At 41.2% G+C, this 21868-nt stretch overlaps 1 protein-coding gene across 1 annotated transcript; it reads right to left on the bottom strand.

The window, feature by feature from the left end:
- Positions 1–178: 178 nt before the first annotated feature.
- Positions 179–21020, bottom strand: LOC134669366 (glycosylated lysosomal membrane protein B-like). The gene is made up of 7 exons (XM_063526883.1): positions 20734–21020; positions 19186–19431; positions 10702–10884; positions 3738–3965; positions 2920–3053; positions 1774–1905; positions 179–1179 (listed from the first exon to the last, which is right to left on the bottom strand). The coding sequence occupies exons 1-7, from the start codon at positions 20794–20796 to the stop codon at positions 1005–1007; spliced, it is 1161 nt and encodes a 386-aa protein (XP_063382953.1). The 5' UTR covers positions 20797–21020; the 3' UTR covers positions 179–1004.
- Positions 21021–21868: the final 848 nt, after the last annotated feature.

The raw sequence follows: 21868 nt of genomic DNA, 5'->3' as shown, positions 1-21868 counted from the left end.
AGAGTGACAGAGAAAGATACCCGCTATTTGCGAGCTTCGGTATTCGCGGTAGGCCCTCTGCTGGTGCTGAGTCATGTACACATGTAATACATAAGGTCTCTCCATGTTCAAACATTTGTATTAGTGTTATTACAGCTTGAGACATATGTATCTTTGAGTATATTCATTATATGATATAATATTTTACAAAAATAAATCAGGAACATCACTTTACTCGACTAAATATTTTTTTACAGTAAATATACATTTCTATTCTTTTATATACATTTCTAGCATTTAAGATTGATTATCTATGACAAGTACTTCAATAGGCATACATTTATGAATGTTTTTAGGATATTCGAAATTTTTATTTAAATTAACTATTTGTATTTATTTATTGCAACAATTTAGTTAGTATTACCTATAATAGGGAAAAACACATAATCCGGCTTTGATTCTGGGTACTAAGAAAACAATTCCCAAATGTTACCATTAAATTAACCAATAAGAGAGATCAGCCATAATATAAGTATCTTCGATATTTTAATATAACTTTACTTTACCTTAACACAACAGTATTATATAGTGAAGTCACCAACAAAATTTTTTTCAAAATATGCACTCAGACGCCTTGACAATAAAGCCGCATATAAATATACAAACAAGCGTTCATAGGCTGCGGTATCCGCTTAACATCAGGCGCGTACGCGTGTTAACCATCAAAATAAAACAAGTTTTAAAAACAACTAAAACAAACGCAACCTCTCATGGCGACCGCGCCACTAACGCAACTTTTGCACTTTTGAATCGCTGTTTTTCCGCTATTATACTTGGTCAAGCAGATCTTGTCAGTAGAAAAAGGCGGCAAATTTGAAAAATGTAGGCGCGAAGGGATATCGTCCCATACAAAATTTGAATTTCGCGCCTTTTTTTACTGACAAGATTTGCTTGGCCGTCTATATTTCACTAATTATTTACGAGTCCTCGACATCGTCCTGGCTTAGCAGCCTGAAGCCCGCTAGTCACTCCTCTCGCAGCCTAGTGGGTTCGTTCCCGTGCCGGCAGCGCCGCGACACCACGTACGCCACGCCTGAGAGCGCCAGTAGTACCGGCACGGACAACCCGACGGTGATCACTAGGATGACGAAGAGAGAGAAGGTTTCCACGGGTGGTGCGCCATAACCGAATGTTGTGGACCTGAGGACGATTAAATACTTTAGACTTATGACAGGCGGGGCTCACTCCGCGATTTCGTCGCGAAGTTACAGGTGCATGCGGCCACACCAATTCTGGTGTCTAGCAGCAGGCGTGGCTCACTCCGCGATTTCGTCGCCATAAGCCGCGCGTGGCGCTGTCGCCACCTAGCGGCCATATCTGTGCTGATCATAACAGACGCGTTTTGTTAGGGAGTGAGTCTTCTGTACCTAGTACTATTATTTATTCTGTGCTAGCAGTAGCGGTTGCCGCGCACCGCTACGGAACGAACACCTGCTCGTGCTTGCGGTCATAACTGTCGTAAACGCGTTTTGTTAGAGAGTGTACCTTCTGTACCTAGTATTATTATTTATTCTGTGTTTAAATCGAAAATTAGAACCGGGACAACGTGGTATATTGGGCGACTATAGTATACATTAGACACTCACCAAGCAGTATAGTTGTGTTGTCTGTAGAACCGGTCCTGTGGCTCGCCGAATGACACGATCATGTCTTCTAGCAGCATCTCGTCGATGTCAGGGTAGAACCGGGACAACGTGGTATATTGGACGACTATAGTATACATTAGACACTCACCAAGCAGTATAGTTGTGTTGCCTGTAGAACCCGTCCTGTGGCTCGCCGAACGACACGATCATGTCTTCTAACAGCATCTCGTCGATGTCAGGGTAGAACCGGGACAACGTGGTCGGCGGAACTATGTGGGTACTGAAAAAATATTCAATCTTTATTTCTTACTCAGGAAAGCGGACCCTGGCGCTAAGCCAGGAAAACGCTAGGATGATCAAGAATTAGAGTAGTTAGAAGACATTCAATACATAAAAGACGGGATTCCACCAGTGCGGCCAGCACTGTGCGGCTCAAGCATTTTCGTACTGAATATGCTTGTGCCGCACGCTGGTGGAATCCCGCCTTTACATTTTTATTTTTGTCTTTTTTTGTCCGTTTTATGTAAACCCGTTTAAGTGCAATATAGTGACATACATACATACATATGAGCACAATTTTTAAGTTCCATTATGTCAATGATTGCTCGGGGGGTTAATGAGTTATAGCGAAGGTTTCTCTATCTGTGTCAAATCTATTTTCGGGACTCTTACTGAGACGTACAGTCACCTGCAATAATATGTTACTGTTCGAAGGCCGCAAAAATATGTGACACGCTCTTATGGATCTACAAATAAGATCGTGTCAGATACTTTTGCGGCCTTCGGTGTGTAACATATTATTGCAGGTGACTGTACCTTTCAAAATCTGAGACACGAATGAAGGTAGACGAGGTGTCTCGCAGAAAGTCTGGCTAAAGTTGACATTAAAAAACTTGGCACAGCGATATAATATATTCGCGACAGGTCGGAACTGTAAGTAGTCCCCCACGACGGTAGTACAGCCAGCAGCAGAAGTTGCTAAGCGGGCGAGGTGTTCAAAATGATCTTGACGCGACGTTATTGTTAAGAGAATAAAAGCGTGTTAAGGTCATTTTGAACACCTCGCCCGCGTACTAACTTCTGCTGCTGACTGTAACACACGGGGACGTTTTGTCGACCGAGTGATCTGTCACAAGGTCTCATGGGGCCCACTGATTATCAGTTCGCCAGTCAGTTTAACGCAAAATTTGACAGCTCCGAGCAACTGACAGGCTGATATCGTCCGGCGAACTGGTAATCTGTGGGCCCCTTCACAGAGGTTGTATGTATGTTCGAACTGTGAACTAATAGTTACCTGTTGAAATCCGACACGTGTACGACGGTAGAAGAGGTGACGCTGCGTTCCTTCTGCGTGTACGCGACGGGTCGGAACTGCATGTATCCGCCCGCGCCTGTGGTGACACACCGGGGCGTTTTGATTTCGATGATCTGCGGACAAAGACATAATTAACTTCAGTAAAACCAGCTTAATAAAAACACAACAAGAAATTTAATATCACAAACACATATCGTGAAACGTAAAAATCTTTGACCCGTTCCCTGAGTCGACGGAGCCCCGCAGCGGGGCTCCTATTTCTGGGCAGTTTGCCCTTCGGGCATCTGAAGCAACCTAACGAACCTATCTAGGTTAGGTTTAATGTGACTATCGTCAAAACATTACACAGGAACATTACGATCTGATCTTACGATCGGCCGCCGACATATATATATTATACCCCCATTTGGTATCACAAGAGCTCACCTTGAACACGCCAGGCGTGTGCTCGTCGTCCAAACTCTTCTCCACTCGCCGCGACAATGTACCGTTGGCGTCCGACGCGACCAATATCAGTCGCAGCGCGAATCGCGACGCGTTAAAGTCGCGCGACTGCGTCAGGTTGGCTATTATGACTAAAATAGTTGCGGTAATCTAAGCACATAAAGGTACCTAAATATACGATTTCCCGCTTAGGCGCTTAACAAGATTGGAACTTAACGAATAATGTTGTTATGTTGTCTTTGTTCGTTTGTTCTGCTTGGGAGGTCACATAATGGGCGATGCCTTTTTACTGTTTATGTATATATAAATAATATAAATATATTATACCTCCATTTGGTATCACAAGAGCTCACCTCGAACACCCCAGGCGTGTGTTCGTCGTCCAAACTCTTCTCCACTCGCCGCGACAATGTACCGTTGGCGTCCGACGCGACCAATATCAGTCGCAGCGCGAATCGCGACGCGTTAAAGTCGCGCGACTGCGTCAGGTTGGCTAGTTGGACGTCTATTAACGTTGAGTTGGCTGTGTGGATGAGGTGGGGTAGTTGTGTGGCGTAGTCACGGAATGGTAGAAGGTCGAGCTGTGGACAAAATAAATAATTTAAAAAAAATGTGTAAATGTTATTAAATTTTTAACTTAATGCTACAGTTTGACGTCATAAAGCGATTGTAAAGTCCTATTATGAAAATAAATGATATGGTATGGAATGCTTGATGTTAGTTTCTGAATATTTAAATACACGTCGAATGTACTTAACGGTGAATTGGACTGATCAAAACGAACTCTAGGGGTCTACTAGCCACCGAAGAGTTCCATTTTTCATCTTTTGACTCCATAATCCTTGATCAAATATTACCCTGAGACAGAGTAGGGCCCAAAAAAAAACTTTCAGAAATACTACAAACCCAAAAAAAAACTAATCCGGTCAGTTTAATATAATCATTCATCATATATCGATATGTCAAATCGTCGGGTGACAAGCAAAAGTAACTAAGTACTATAAAAAAATTAAAGTAATAATTAGGGATGTACCGACTAGTCGCCGACTAGTCGGGAAAGCCGACTATCCGGCCACATTTGTAGTCGGCGATTAGTCGGCGACTAGTCGGCAAAAATGGCCGATTAGTCAGCACTTTATTAGTGAAAGAAAAAGGAAAAAAAAAAGAAATCAACAGTCAATATTTGCCATATGTTTTGTGTCTATTTTACCAAAATACCTATTCAGGGTGCAGACGAAAACTTTTGTTCATATAATTAACCGTATGATCGTTATCGTATGTTGGGTGGGCTGGTGTTTTCGTCTACAGGTCGATCTCAACTGATTCTTGTGTAATTTCATGGCCAAGTTCTATAGTTAAATGATTTTATTATTTTTCAGTTTTTTTTTTTAATGGTCTCCACCATGGGGAACTGTTAACGTTATTGCAAAATTTCGAGACTTATAAACAGTAGGGCACCTTGCTCGTAAAGACGGTGACCACAGGGGATAGGTTCTTAACTGGCGACTACGTACAGGAAATAGAGCCTTAGAAATACCTCCTACAATTTCTACTGACGATCTGCTCATGGTTCGCAAAATAAAAGAAAGACAGAAATTGAACGAGGATTCTTATGATAGTTCTTTGAACCAGTAGAGAACACCTTTTAGCCAAGCTAATATGATGAATAGCGCTACCAAAGGAGCAAAACTATTATTTTTTTTTTTTTTATTATGAATGGGCTTACTCATGGCCACAGACTAGCCGAGGCGTAGACGTGGCCTACGATGGAGCGAGCTCGCCCAGAAGGTGCCTGTTCACTCTTGATTTGAAGGTTGCCGGGTTATAAGAACACGGAAATATAGACGCCGGCAGGGAATTCCATTCCTTGGCAGTTCGCATAAGGAAAGTAGAAGCAAAGCGCTTCGTGCGAATTGGTGGAATATCTACCATGTAAGGATGGAAACCGGCCGTGCGTCTAAAAGTCCGATGGTAGAATGGGGACGGTGGTATAAGCTCGTGTAGCTCTTGGGCACACTCCCCGAAGTGCAGCCTGTAGAATACCGACAGGCTGGCGACTTTCCGCCGATGGGCCAAAGACTGAAGCTTAGCCGTTAGCTTCTTGTCGCCAATCATCCTCCTGGCTCTGCGCTCCACTGAGTCCAAAGCGGCGAGTTGGTATTTAGCTGAGCCATCCCACAGGTGGCTGCAATACTCCATACACGACCGGACTTGAGCTTTGTAAAGTGTTAGAAGCTGTCCAGATGTGAAGTATCGCTTCACCTTATTTAGGACGCCCAGCTTTCTGGCCGCAGTTTGAGCTTTAGACTCAATGAAGCTGCCGAAGCTGAGGACTGAACTCAGCTCCATGCCGAGGAGTTCCAGACTGTCGGCAATAGGTACAGATGCACCCCGGAAAGAAGGAGTCAGGTCGAATGGACTCCGTTTTGCGGAAAATAGACACGTCTGCGTTTTGGAGGCATTGAACGTGACCAGATTGTCATCACCCCACTGGGAAACGAGACTAAGGGTCAAGTTCATTCGCTCAACCATGGCCTCTCTCTGTGAACGTATATCCTCCCTGCTGTCCCCTGCACTAGCCAAATATCTTTCAACAACCGTACTGTCATCTGCATAACCTACAATGCTGGGTTGCAGCATGTCGTTAATGTGGAGCAGGAAAAGGGTTGCGGAGAGAACAGACCCCTGAGGAACACCAGCGTCAATGGCCATGAGGTCCGAAGAGCAGCCATCAATAACTACTCTGATCGACCGTTCACTCAAGAAATCAGATAGCCAGCTACAAAAGTCAGCAGGGATGCCGTATGCAGGAAGCTTGCTAAGGAGACTTGCGTGCCAAACCCTGTCAAAGGCCTTCGAGATGTCCAGTGAAACAGCAAGCGCTTCACCGTTCCTCTCGATGGCCTCGCCGCAGCAGTGCGTGACATACGCTAAAAGATCCCCAGTAGACCGACCTCGGCGAAAGCCATACTGACGGTCACTGAGCAGATCATTTGCTTCGAGGTATGCCAGCAGCTTGCCGTTAAGTACCCTTTCCATGACTTTACAGAGCATGGAGGTAATGGCGATTGGTCGGTAATTGCAGGGATCAGCACGACTACCCTTCTTGGGTACTGGCTGCACGTTTGCAAGCTTCCAGGATTTCGGCACCGTTCTTGTTTGGAGAGAGAGGCGGTACAGGCGTGTCAGTACAGGAGACAACTCAGGCGCACACTGCTTTAGTACACGTGCAGGTATACCGTCTGGTCCATTGGCCTTATTCACGTCAAGATTCTGCAGAGCTCGGCGTACCTCTTTTTGATGTATAGCAATTCTCTGCATAGAGGAACTGCATGGAGGTAGCGTAGGTGGAAGTTTTGAGCCTGCATCTAGACGTGAATTGCTCGCAAACAGAGAAGCAAACAAGTTAGCTTTCTCTGTCGCGGAGTGGGCCAGTGTCCCATCAGGTTTCTGCAGAGGTGGCAATGTGGGTCGGCAGAAGTTGGATTCGACCGCTTTCGACAGGGACCAGAACCGCTTGCTACCAGGAGGGTAGGAGGCGAGTTTGGCCCCTATTCGACTGACGTGGTCGAATCGAGCCTTTTGAAGCACCCGTTTGCAGGACTTGGCAGCTGAGTTAAAGGCTTTTTTCCTCGCGCGAACCCTCTGTGCTCCAGCTTTGGTATCGCGGGCTAATACCCAAGCCTGGTATGCAGACTGCTTAAGGGCCTCGGCTCTAGCACAGTCCGAATTGTACCATGCTCGGGTCTTGTGATCGAGCGATAGGTCGGAGAACGGAATGAAATATTCCATTCCCTGCCGAATCACATCAGCAACAGCCTCAGCAGAACAAGAGGGGTCACCCGAAGAAAAACAGACCTGCTGCCAGGGGAAAGACGCAAAGAAATGCCGCATCTCATCCCAGTCCGCTGACTCGTATCGCCATACTCTCCTCGTGCCCCTAGGGCAGAGATCAGGAGGAGAGTGGATCGACACGGATTTCACTAGACAGTGATCGGACGATCCTAGCGGAGCTGAGACCGAAACCGAGTGCCTGTCTGGATCAGTTGTCAGCAGAAGGTCAAGGCAATTGGGTGTATGGTCAGTAACATCCGGTATCCGCGTCGCAACATTTACCAGCTGGGTAAGGTTTAGGGATACAGCAAATTTGCGCGCTTCCCTCCCAGCGTGGCAGGTATTCTTGAACGGGAACAGCCACTCCTCGTGGTGGGCGTTAAAGTCCCCAAGGAATACGAGTTGAGCCGCAGGGTACCGCTGTTGGGCTTTATCTGCCATCTCAGTAAGGTGGTCAAAGAGCCTAGTTGTCTCCTGGTTTCCGCTGTGCGATCGGTAGACACAGGCATACAGAGTTTTCTCTGAGCCCGAGTCAACCATAATCCACAAAATGGAAAACCCGGCAGCCTCAAAGCAACGGAGACGCTTGCAGCAAATGTCATCGCGGACGTACACACAGACCCCAGCACGTGCTCTGAACTTATGTTCCAGTGAGTAGCCTGGGTAGTTGAGGTACGACGCGTCCGCTGGGGTTTTGATTTGCGTCTCCGTCAAAAAGAATAGGTGCGGTTTTTCGGTTTCAAGATGGTGGTGGACCGGATCGATATTTGAGTGCAACCCCCTGATGTTGGTGAGGTGCACTTTCAATGGGAGGAAGTGCAGCCGGTGTTTAACCCTATTCTTTTTCCTTTTCGACTTCATGTTTGTGGAGTGTGGGATGGGTGAAAAAAATGCCTGTCGAGGTGTTGTGTTTACCAATTGGATCACTTGAGCTAATCCGGACAATGAGGAGCTCACTTGGAGACTGCGGGGACGCCCGAGCCCCCCTGAAATAACCCACCGGGTCCTCCCGTCCAGTCGCCATCTGGCACGGTGGAGCTATTCCAGGATTTTTCGCTAGGTGGCGGGGCAGCCTCTCGTACGTGGCTGTCGTACAATTGGGCCCCCAACTTCCTGCGGTCGGCCACCGGCAAGACCGTGCCTCGGATCCCGCTACCCTCCAGCGTGAGCCGCTCGGCCCGACGTCACTCAAGAATCCAAAAACCGGCATTATGCAACACAACTGACAGCCAATCATCCCCCAAAGGCACTGGTACTCCCGCACATAGACGAAACGCAGCAAGGCTGCTTGGCGCCTGACTCCGGCGGGAGGGTGGTAGCAAACCAGGCGGCCCCTTGCGGGACCTACCACCGCTGGTTTGGACGTAGTTTAAGGACATACCCGGGTCCAAATTATGGGTATTGTTTTTCACCTGAAATTATACAAAACTAATGATCTGGCCGACTGGCCGACTAGTCGGCCGACTAATCGGCCATTCGAGGGCCGATTAGTCGGCTAGTCGGCTAGTCGGCCAAATCAATAGTCGGTACATCACTAGTAATAATGCACTTTATTACACTTGTAACACGGTTTATTGTCCAATAATTTCAATGGTGTTAGTTTGTGACTTTTGTTTGTCACCCGACGAAATAAAATAAGCTTGCTTAATTCCCTATGAAGTATGACATCATTACGGCTTCCACTAGATTGACACCGACATATTCGCTAGCGTGTGCGTAACTTACTTTCTATGCATACGCTCGTACTCGCATATTAGTGCGAGCGAGATGTATACAAATAAAATTGCGCAGACGTTAGCGAATACGTCAGTTTGACACTGCTAAGGCAGTCGTGTAGTTTTACTACTTATAATTCTTAAGTAACCTTTACGAGTACACATAGGCACCTAAATAAAGTTCAATGTATGTATGTATGAATGTATGGTTTGACGACCAGTCTGGCCTAGTGGGTAATGACCCTGCCTGTGAAGCCGATGGTCCTGGGTTCGAATCCCAGTAAGGGCATTTATTTGTGTGATTACACAGATATTTGTTTTGATAGATATTTCGATTGTAGTCATGGTTGTTTTCTATGTATTTAAGTACATATTTATATATTATATATATCGTTGTCTGAGTACCCACAATACAAGCCTTCTTTAGCTTACTGTGGGACTTAGTCAATCTGTGTAAGAATGTCCTATAATATTTATTTATTGATTTATGTATGTTAACATAGTTGTGTACAAACCGCACTCTTAACTGGCCATCGGTGGACCTTATGCCTTTCATAATAAGGTTTACGAACTGTCAGTTAACAGTGTAAGCGATGGTACTACCAGTACCGTCTTTACCATGCGGGCACACGGGGCCCGTGCCCAGGGCCCCCATCCTCAGGGGGCCCCGAAGGACAGACAGTAACAGTATATTTGATTACCCATAATAAATAGAAGATCATTGTAGAAAAATGTTAATTTAATTAGCTTTCTTTACTTTCCAAAAGGGCCCCAAATTCTTATGTGCCCAAGGGCCCCAGGTTAAGACGGCCCTGGGTACCACACGCGTATAATCTTGTCTTTTCTAGTAATCATGGAATAAGCAAGATCACAAATGCACTGCATTCGTTTTTATCATCTTACTATTATGAATTATGATTATTACATAAGTGAAGGTAATAAATAATGATTGCTATAAATATTGCGAATATCCATGTCAAGGATTATTCGGTTCAACAGTTAGTTGCTGATAAAGGTTTTGATATATTTGCAGGCGACTGTTGGTGTTTTGTGCGAATTCATACATTTGATATTTGCGTTTAGTAGCAAATGTATGACCTCGCATAAAAACTGATCAATGTGTAAACAGAGCCTTATGTTCATACTCTGTATCTTTAGGTATTTAAATAAAAGGAAACAAACAATTTGTACATTTTCGGGAAGATATAACATTTATTGGTTAACCGACCAATTATAAAACCGCCTGGATCGGTCTCTGAACGACCTGACTTTAACCTACATTATTTGATCGTGTAATGTTTTCATCTATCCTCAACTGTCTTAAGGAGCCTTTTGAGGGTAGATTTTGTTTACTTTTATTTAAATACCTAAAGATACAGACTAAGTATAATACCCATAATCTTTTCAGCTCCACCCATAGGTACTCCTTTTGCGAACGTGGGCAAAATTAATTTTGTACAGTCATCAGATATATCAGGGCGGCCAAGGCGTTCACAAATATCTGAACACGCCTCTATTGCCAAGGTCTTAGAGTGCGTGCTCCAATATTTTTGAACCCCTCGGCCGCTACGATATATCTGATACTATGTCAAAATGTTCTCCTCTCCCTCTACAGCTCGCATATGTCAACCGATTCTCGTGAAATTTTATGAGCAGGTTCAATAATTACATGGGTTTTTTATCGATTAAGTTTTTGGAAATATTTCATAATGGCGGAGCCATACATTTATTTCGTTTTAGCTATGTCTTACACACAAGCTGGCTGTACCTTAATAGCGACAGTCCCGTTCCTATGCCGACTGTACTGGTCCGCCTGCATCACGAGCGTGGCCTCCTGCTCGGTCAGCACACTGTCTTGCCGCGCCCAGCTCAGCTCCTTTAGCGGGTAACGCCTGAACTTGGTGCTGCTGTTAGGATGCCCCCTGTCTTCTAGATCGTTGTATTCGTATATCTGTGAAAAAATGGCATGTTAGGACATGTTTTGTTCATGAGTTTTAGTTTATTAATAAAAATGTTTACGTGACATTACAGTTAACTAAACCGATGCGTCACGAAACTTAGACTAACAGCAATAACAATACTTATACGAGTAACAGCAACAATTATAACAACAATAATACCTTATTACACTAACATAGACAAATTATACCTATTTGAACAGTTGAGCATCTAACATCCATTGACTTACAGAATCGTAAGCATTCACTACACTCATGATAAGTCTGCCCAACCTGTTAGCGACCGAGTTAAGTCACGCGTGGCTCACTCCGCGATTTCGTCGCTTTGCAACAGGTCTGGTTTTAGTGTCACGCGCAGGGACCGTTACCGGTATTCTGACTACAGGTTATAATTGAGGTATAACCGGTGTAATTTGAATTTGGGTATTTATATCACTTAAGCTCCGAATAGAGGTATTCGAATACCGGTATTCAATAGTGTTATCGGTTTAGCCAATTGACAACAAATACCACTATTTGATAGTTTACTCCTAAAGCTATTACCGGTAATAAGTAAGTCCCAATACCGGTTGTAGTAGTACCACGATTCGTTCCTTCGCTACTCGTCAAGGACATTGTCCGGCCCGCTTGTAAAGTTGTAAATACTTAAGATTCGGATCTTAGAATGCCCGTTTTCATGTTGCTGGTGAAATTAGCTGTTAGGTGATGATTTTGATGGATAAATATTTAATAGCGTTCATTTGATTCTTTTAATTGTTTTTTTATTGTTGATTTAATTGTATTTTATTATGTATGTAGTTTATAATCTCAAAGATATGAGCGCCGATTAGACGTGCGCGCCGCCGCCATAAGGAGTCCGCGCGCCGCCGCCGCCGCCGGTAGTTTAAAATTCGCGCCGAATATTTTTTTATAAGACAGTATTATGCAGCGTTAAAATATGTAATAGGTTATAGTCCGATAAGAAATAGTTGAAAATTATTGCGGGCGCCACTTCCTACGAGCCCCGATGCATATGTTTTCGTCAGGTGACCCCACTTTTTGAGGTTCACGCGTTTGTTCAAAAATAATGTTTTTGTTTAAAAATTACTAATATTTAATGCTTATACTAATGTAATTTAATTTTATATGGTAATACTCTGCAATAACTAAATCCAAATACAAGAAATACCGTTTGTACTGAAAGAAAAAAAATAATGATTTTTTTTTTGACGGGTAGTATTACAACATATGTGAAAAGGGCTATTACCAGAGGAAGCAATAGGGCTCTGCCAATGTACTGAACATTTTGTTTCGAACCCATGCATGCAGCAGTGCTGTAAGAGAGGACAATATGATTTGGACAACGTTTTTGAAAACTCCTTTTTTTCAGCAATAAAAGTCTCATGCAATTTTATTATACGATCAAAATAAACTACATTAAACATTGCTATTATGGTTCCCATTACTGGGTCATTATATGTTCATGTGTAAAATTTATTAAAATAAACAAAATTGTTGCGCGGAACTAGACGAAATCATTTGCATCAGGGCTCGTACGTAACTCTCACATTATTGACGTAAAATACTTACTTAAAAATGGCAATAATTACGTACTTACGGAATTTTTCTGGTTATATAATTGAATTTCTACTATTTTATGTCGCACCAACACCATACTAAGTCATTATTTGTCGTATTACAACGTAATGAACCAAATAGATAAAAAAATATTATTACGGATTTTTTTTCCTGTGCGTTCATCAAGACATCAAGAGACAGGCCGCGTAGCCAAGATGCCGATCGCTTACGCTCCGTAGCGATCGAAACGCAACTGTCACTGTCGCACTAATACGGAAGTGTGATAGAGAGACATAATGGTTTTCGTTGTCGAAGCGATAGCGATTGTAACCTCGGCTAGGCCGGCAGACCCGATTTCATTTAAGAAATTTCTTACGACTTTCTGAGGTTAATATTGATAAAATTACATGCATTATTGTATACCATTGTTCAGATGTTGCTGCATCCTACGATACCCCGCTAAGTTTGATTTAATGTTAATAAAATGACGCCAATGACTGGTAAAATTTTACCACCTACGAGCTATAAACTTTTTGGAAAAATATAAAAATAATAGGTTTTACTTTAGTTTATAAGTTGACATTATCAGTAAGTGTATTTATAATTAAAATGCAATTATTCTATATTAATTTAAAAAAAACATGATATTGACAAAAAAAAACCTCATGCATATAAAGTACTGTATATTCGGCAACGTCCAAAATACTAGACGTCTTTTCATTATGCGGCGTATCTTTTTATTTACACCGAACCTGGCAACATCCAACATATTTGTCATACCTATGTTTTTTTCGAAACTATTATAAATAGATTTTTTTCATGATTTTTCTACAATAAACAACCACATACCTAATAAGATAATAACACCAAAAAAATGATACTAACACAGTTTTTAAGATTTTTTTTTCCCTTGTCGATTTAAGGGTTAAGCATGACTTTTCATTATACGTCTTAATATTGAAAAGTTGAAAAATTCCACGCCGCCGCCGTGGATTTTAGGTGGCGCGCCGTTGCCCAATTATTTTCGACCGGCGCGCACGTCTAGCGCCGCGCCGCCCGATAGGCATTTAGCCGGCGACGGTTCGCCGGTCAAAATTGGTTGGCGGTGGCGGCGAATCGGCGGCGTAGCCTTGAAAACTTGGTTTATGCGAAGATAATTCAAACCTTTTAATTTCAAGGATTATTTATTGAATTATGGTAGGAAAAAAGTTTTTCATGCCATGAACTGTAGATAAGCAGCACAATGAACATCTTTATATTGTGAGGTTACTGTTAATTGAATCTATCACTAATTCACTACACCTTATAAAACAAAGTCCCCCGCCGCGTCTGTCTGTAACTATATGAATGTATGTTCACGATGAACTCAAAACCTACTCAACTGATTTTCATGCGGATTTCAGCTATCAATAGAAAGATTTTTGAGGAAGCTTTAGTTTAGGTGTACAATTTGTTAAGGTTTTGTGTTATCCGTGCGAAGTCAGTGCGGGTAGCTATAGTCAAATATAATAGTTATTTAGGGTTATGTACGTATCGCCAGGAGAGGTGAATGATTACACACACTGCTCGCACAGAGTACCTACTAATCGCAAACATAGTATGAATGAATCAATGAGTGAATGCGACTTAAACGTACGATATTAAAAGCCTATAAAAAAAACCTTCAAGAAACTTTTTTACAGTTGATATCAACTTGATATTGGTACGAAATACGGAACCCTAAAAAGAATATTAATTTCAAAATCTCACTGTCATTACATGATTTTGTTGTTGTGTGCGTGACTTCAACTATCGTGCTCATACCTTTACATGCAATTGTTGAGGATATGTTCTGGAATAGACGTAGTAGGTTAGGCTCCATATCACCTATTTCTTATTCATTGACATTGCCTGGCCACCGAATCGCTAACTACTGCCACATGTTTAGCTTAAGCATAGACAAGAGAAAGCATGCAGTCTAATATACAGGGTGATTCATGAGACGTGAGCAGGACTAATCCTGCACACTCAGTAACTGATAATTGATCGATCACCGTCGTATTTAGGTGAAACAACCACACTTTTTCCTATTTTTCAACTTTTTGGTGAGGGCAAATTTAATTCTCTACAATCATGGTCACCCTACAAGACCTAATTAATAAACATAAAACCTCTTTTACGAAGAAAATAAAATGTCAAACCTGAGTGAGATACGAATTTTGAAAAGTAACCAGACCGTGATGACAGTGATGACACTGATGACATTCAATTTGACACAGAATATCGGTAGTTTAGTATTCTAATGTTAGGGTGACCATCCTTGTCGTAAATAAATTAATAACTTTTTTTTTTCAACACGACTAGAAAATTAACGTTAACCTCACTAATACTGATAGGAAACAGTTGCTTATAATTTACGAAATGCGCAGTGTTAGTCTTGCTCACGTCTCCTGAATCACCCTGTATATTAGCCAAAAAATTTATATATCCGAACTTAATATAAGGTGCTAACAAATTAGCTACCAATATTTTTACAGCTGATAATACTCGACTCCTGGAATATATTTAAATATGAAACATTTAGGTTTTATGTTTTTTTGAGAAAATTGGAAAACAAATTTGCTACGTAAAAACACCCTGTTAATGAGATAATTAAATGAGTCCTCTTTTTAACTGGCCACTTCACGTTGATAAATGAAATGACACGTTGATGATAATGACATTTAACACAAACAATTGTTGACAAAACAGAAAGCGTTAAACATCTTGTCAGTTAAATCATAGACAAATATAGTAAGCATAGAGTGCTCACTCCGTACATCAGTTTTGGTACCAAAAAGACTATTATTTTCGTAGTTGATATTTAGCATCGAGTAGCGGGATTATCAGTACCGCTACTTGATACTAGATGTCTCAAATGTCGCGACTCACGAAAATTGTATTGAACAACTATTTACAACTAATATTAAAGCAGAAGGAGTTGAAAATAAGTTCCAGTTAATCCTTGTTTAATATTCGCTGAAAGTTGTTGAGCATTAGACATTTCGGTCGGTGCAACATCTATTGTCAAGTAGCAGTACTGATAATTCCGTTACTCGATACTAGATGTTGACTACGAAAAGAATAGTATTTTTGGTACCAAAACTGATGTATGGAGTGAGCATGAGCACTCTATGTATTTTTTCTTTATGTGGTTAAATGCACGTAATGATTATTTTTAATTAATTTTTTTAATATAATTCTAATTTATTTTTTTGTTCGGTAAATAAAACAAAAATATGATATGAAAAGTTTTCTTGATTTCTATTTAAAGTTAATTGTTTTTATATAATAAAGTACCATCTCTTAAAATATCGGTACCTAATTTGTTAATTTGTTAGCACCTTATATAAAAGCAATAAATTCCCGATCAAACTAATCTGCATAGCATTTGCAACGACAACGTGTGAACGATGAACGATGATATTTACATCGTTAATGTCAAATTTCTATGAAAATATGACGTTTATATTATAATAACACTCCCTCACTTTGTTCTGTTCAAATCGGTGCAAAGTTAGCTTAGACAGACTCTAGTATCTAACAAGGTCACGCCGATGCCACGGCGATAGCGCAGTGTCGGCAGCGGCGACGCGAAAATTTTGGCGGCGGCGGCGGCGCGAAAATTTTGATGGCGGCGGCGGCGCGCCGGCGCGGCGCTCATATTTCATATGGAAATGTTTTCTGGGGTTATTTCTTTTCATTAATTCATTCATTAACCTCGTGCTTTGAAACGGTCGCAATTTCGAACCACTTGCTACGCTCATAAATTATGAAATATTTCGCTTGTACAGCGATCAATATTAGCATGAGGACTTAACAAAAACTTTAACCTCTTGTCGCAAAGTTTTTGGTTACTCTTTGATCAAGTGCAATGAATACCGGTATTAAATACGATAACCATTACCGGTATACTGAATACCTGTTATTATTGAGGTATTAATGAATACCGGTATTTCATTATGTCAATTAGTGTAGTTTAGCGATAAAGACAAAAACGGAATGACAGCAATACCTCTAATTCGAATATAGGTATAACATTTTAACCGGTATTCGTTTGACAGTTTATATACAGGTATTTAATAAAACCGGTTATACGGTCCCTGGTCACGCGGACCGTCCGTGCGAATCGATCGGACCAATATGTATTGAGTTCAGGGAGCGTTATAGCGTAAGCTGACGGGTCCGCGCGGACAGCTTTCTCATACAATTTGGCGGCGCGGAGCGATCCGCACGGACGGTCCGCGTGGCACTAAAACCAGCCGTAGCAACCAATTTTGGTGGCTAGCCATAGGCCGCTCGTGGCGCTGTCGCCACCCAGCGGTCATATCTGTCCTAATAATCGTAACAGACGCATTTTGTCAGAGAGTGAATCTTCTGTTCTATTTATCTGTGGTTAGGTATTAATATGGGAATTAATTAGTCCACGTTTGTAATGAAAATATCATTCAAACACGCTAAAAAAGGTTAGTGATCTCCTTTCTATAGCAAGCATTACGTGTTTGTACATTCGAACGACCCCATGTCTGTATTTGAGCCATGAATCATCACACCAGCATGTTTAGATTAACCCAATTGTAAACCCAATAAGCGATTGTATTGTATTTCATTTCACTGAGATTGCCTGCAAATGTAATTTAATTGGTTTAACTATGCGTCGATGACGCATGCGGGCAATGGGCTGTGGGATATGAGAGATTCAGTGAAACTGCCTTATGAATTATAAATCATTTCACTCTAAACTAAAATAAACACCTAATGAATGAAATAATAGACTGAAGCAGGCGTGTCTCACTCCGCGATTTCGTCGCTTTGCTAAAGGTAGCTAAAAGTACATCCTTTCGGCCCCAATTTTGGGGTTTGCCATAATCCGCGCGTGGCGCTGTCGCCACCAAGCGGCCATATCTGCGCTGATCGTAACAGACGAGTTTTGTTAGAGAGTGAGTCTTCTGTACTTAGTACTATTATTTATTCTGTGACTGAAGTAATTATTTCACTCTTTGTACAATCAGCAGCAGAAGTTGCTAAGCGGGCCAGGTGTTCAAGATGATCTTGACGCGACTTTATTGTTAAGAGAATAAGAGCGTGTCAAGGTAATATTGAACACCTCGCCCGCTTAGCAACTTCTGCTGCTGACTGCATATAATTTTGATGTTTATACTTATTTTATTGTCAATAGGTAGGGCCCCCCCACATCTAGCGTCTTTCGAGCGTCGGCGTCTGGTCAGCGCTATGGAAAATGACGTCGCTGCGCAGTTGTTGTTGCAGACGTTGCGTCGAGCAGCGGCCATAGAGTTGTAGACGCCGACGCTCGAAAGACGCTAGATGTGGGGGGGCCCTTAGGTACTCTGACGTGAGAGCGCGTCGAGTTGCGGAAAATTGCCCGGGCTACAATACATACAAATCACACAATCAGTGGCGGATTTGCAGTCTTTGCCGCCCTATGCCATGCGCCAGGCCCTGTAGCCGCCCCTTTCTCAGCATCCATCATATTGACTACACTTTGAGTTATTTCTTGTTATCATCGGCAAATTTTTTGTCACAATTTGCCGCCCTAGGCCCGGGCCTACTTGGCCTTAGCGCAAATCTGGCGCGCTCATTCTTTCTTCCGTGTCCACTGCACACAATACTTTGTAGTATAAATGGTATGTAAAATCTTAAAAAGAATACTTAGGTACATATTTTTAATGTGTTACAATTTATGTTTAATTCTTATTAACCCACAGATAAACACCTATGGTTGCTACTTGCTATATAATTACTGAAAACAAAACTTATTAGTCATTTCAAAGTAAATAATAATGGGCGTCAATGCCGCATTCAGCTGTGACTCACATTATTTTCCATTGTCATCAGTTATGAAAATAAGGTCTGTCAACATAACAACAATAAAATTAACTATAATGCAAAACGTAATTCAAGACAAAAAAGTAAGACAATGTTGCCACTGCAAAAATTCATTTGTAAAATAATTGTCAGTTCGTTTTGATAAATAATCACGCTAAGATAATTTATTTATTCGTAATTTTACTCCTATAATTTTTAAAAGTACTTTTATTTACTTATTTTTACATAAATACAAGACGCGCTAGTAAAAAAGTGGCAACATTTCTTACTTTTTTTGGTCTTGAATTACGTTTTGCAGTTTAGACATAAATAATTACCTATTTCACATAGCTGAATGTCGAAAGAGTTTATTCTGATTTCAGTAGTAGTAATCATATGGCTCTTTCACGGCTCTCAATTTAGATCAGAGTTATGTTCAATATTTCGTATCTAGGTTGCACACCCTTTTGTTTTATTCTCATTTACAAATATCATAACTTCCGTGAGATAGACATATTAAATATATTAAAAACGGGTCACTCACGTATTTTAAGTTGAAAAACGCTCCCGGCTTGAGGGCTGCGGCCGGCAGTCTGCGCCGGTCCGTCACCGTACACACAAGCCGACAACGCAAGCTCCTGATAACACTCCTCGGTGTGTCTGTGTCTCACGGGAGTTTTGATATTTACATATATATTTTTGACCCCCCCCCTCCTAAAATCGTCCAAAAATCATGCTTCGAATGATCCCGTCTCCTCCTACTTCACGCTACCATCATCCGATGTCCAATTTGACCCCCCCTCTAATTTGAAATAATGACGTAATTTATGAATAGCCCCTACATGTAACACAGCAAACATCTTAGACAAAATCCATAAAATAGTAAAACTCACATCAGAAATAGCCATAGCGAAGCTATAACTAGGCTCCTCAGACATATTGAACTTGACGGGCTTGTCATGCGCCCATTCAACTTTCAGCGACGAGTTGACACCAGCGATGGCGTAGACGATGGTCGGAGTCCCCCGCGTGAAATCCCAGAGCTGGTGGATGGTGTTGTGGGAGCCTTCGGCCTTTATGTACACGAGGGTTGTGTTTGACGAGCATGCTTCGCAGTCGGGGTTTAGTGTTGGTGTTATCTGTGGAATTTGTGATTAATTATAATTAATGCATGGATTGTCATTGCCTTTTGTACTTATGACTAATATTCAGCTGTTAAGAAAAACTTTGCCAGAAACAATAGAAACAAAGCAGGGATATTGAGGATGCAGATTTTTTGACATCTGCGGATGGGATGCGGATATTTAAACGCCCACATCCGCGGATGGGGATGTCAAGTTTAGGTACTTAAAAAAACGTCAAATATTACATTTTAGTAATTTTTATTCAAAAAACTAATTGTTTAGTATTTAGGCAAGAATTTGCTTTATTGCTGATACTAAACATAAATACAACATATTTTACATACTTAAAATCTTATTAACTATTAGCACATCGGTTTTCCGGTTTAGTGGTCAGTGTGTCAAGTGACACATAGGCCTCTTCCAGCTTCCTCCATTCTGTTTTGTCCGCTGCTTTCTTGGGCCATTCTGCTCCTCCGATTTTTTTTATATCATCTCCCCACCTTTTGAATTGGCCGCCTTGTTTCCTTTTGCCATCCCGTGGGAACCACTCCGTTATAATTTTGGTCCATTTTGTCCTGCTATCTCTTGTCATGTGTCCCGTCCATCGCCATTTTAGCTGTCTTATTTTCATTACTATATCCTCCACTTTTGTCGTCGACCGTATTTCCTCTGCTCGTTTGCGGTCGTTTAGCCGAACACCAAGCATGCTCCTTTCGATTCCTCTCTGACAGGTTCTCAGTTTAATGAGTTGTTTTTGAGTCAGTGCCCATCAAGCCCTCAAGGAAGTACTTAAAAGTCAACACTTCCCTATGTCAGCCAAGAAAAAAGTGTTCAACTCATGTATCCTACCCTGCCTCACGTTGTCATATTAAATAAATATCAAAATATTTTTTCAATTATGTTTTAGTTAACAAGTTCAACATACATACTTTAAAGATGAAGAGATTAAAACTGATTTCTATGCTAAAGGTAGATGAAAATGTATCTTTCAACCATGTTCAAATTTCACATTGACTCACTATAGTCACTATTGTTACGTGATTGTAACTAGACACTACGCCAGTACATTCAATTTTAACCAGAAGTAGGTCATTTTTGTTTTACAACATATGCTATGAGTAAAACCATAAATTATTAAGCTAATGCAAATTAATAAGCAATTTATTCTATAAATTAACTTGTATATTACTAAACAAAGGGCCTTTGAACTTGAACTAGACCAAGTACATTTATAAGATAAAGATTTAGGCTACCTTTCAATAAAATTTACATAAAAAAACTGGGTGTTTACAAACATTAGATAAAACACTTCCATACCTTCCTGTCCTGTCCTAAAGCCAAAGAAAGCACGCAAATTAACACCAATGTCCGTAAATGCATGTTTATCTCAAAAGGAAACGCTCACTTCCTTTAAATACAACAATAACAAGCAATAATTTGTTGCAAATAAAATAACACTCTCGTAGGTTCACAAGTCAACTGCAAACAGATAATTAGGTGGCACGTGTACAGAGGATGAGCAATTGCGCGATAATTGTGCAGTGTAATAATTTATATCTGTTTTATTCGATTTCGATGAAAACAATGTCCTCGTGGTAACAACAAATCGAGTTTGCGTCACGCGATCCCAATATGGTAGTGTTATACGAAACCTACTTTTATATGTCATTCTGGCGCTAGTGTATTAACTATGCCTTAAGAAAGGAAGAGACAAGAATATAGTTTTCTAAAAGTTTCATTCCTTCTTAATTTAGTCGGTTTACATTAACGTCATTTCTGGTGCGTTTAGAAACTGAAACTTTATGGATATGAAATGACAGAACGTTGTTTGACTTTTATTTTTGATTTTGGCCATCATTTTACTGTTTTTAGAAGCACAGTAGTGTGACAGCAAAGTTCGGAACATTTAAAACTTATAAGTCGCTGATCGAACCGCGTCCTCAGCTGTTCAGCAACATTTCACAGGAGTTCAGGAAACAGGGCTATAACCGCGAAAATCGAATTTCGCATATTGCGGGCATTTTTCTCTGTCACTAATTACGCCTTCATTGGAGTAAAAGAGAAAGATCCCCGCAATTTGCGAATTTCGGTTTTCGCGGTAGCCCCTCAGAGGTTTTTCAGTCACGCGGTTATTAGATTTTCTAAGTATCACTCAAGCATCAGAATATGCTAGAGTGATAGAAAGGTAGATAACGAAATTTTGAGTTTCGTGTTTCGCGGTAGCCCCTCTAGTTCAAATAACCGCTATATAGAGATTCAGTCCAATCGCATAATTGTTATTTTTCTTATTTTTTGCCTTGGTTCTCTTTGTATCTTGATTATGTAGTAAGCATATCAGTCAACTCTTGATAATACAAAATCCAGTAAATACAATTTATGTCAGTAAAAGAAGGACTTATTTCCTCTTGTATGTATGTTATGATCAGCAGCACAAGTCTATAAGTGCCCCATA

The sequence above is a fragment of the Cydia fagiglandana genome, chromosome 12, assembly GCF_963556715.1.
Source record: "Cydia fagiglandana chromosome 12, ilCydFagi1.1, whole genome shotgun sequence".
In the NCBI taxonomy this organism is placed as follows: Eukaryota; Metazoa; Arthropoda; class Insecta; order Lepidoptera; family Tortricidae; genus Cydia; species Cydia fagiglandana.
This window is presented reverse-complemented; position numbering and strand designations above follow the sequence as displayed.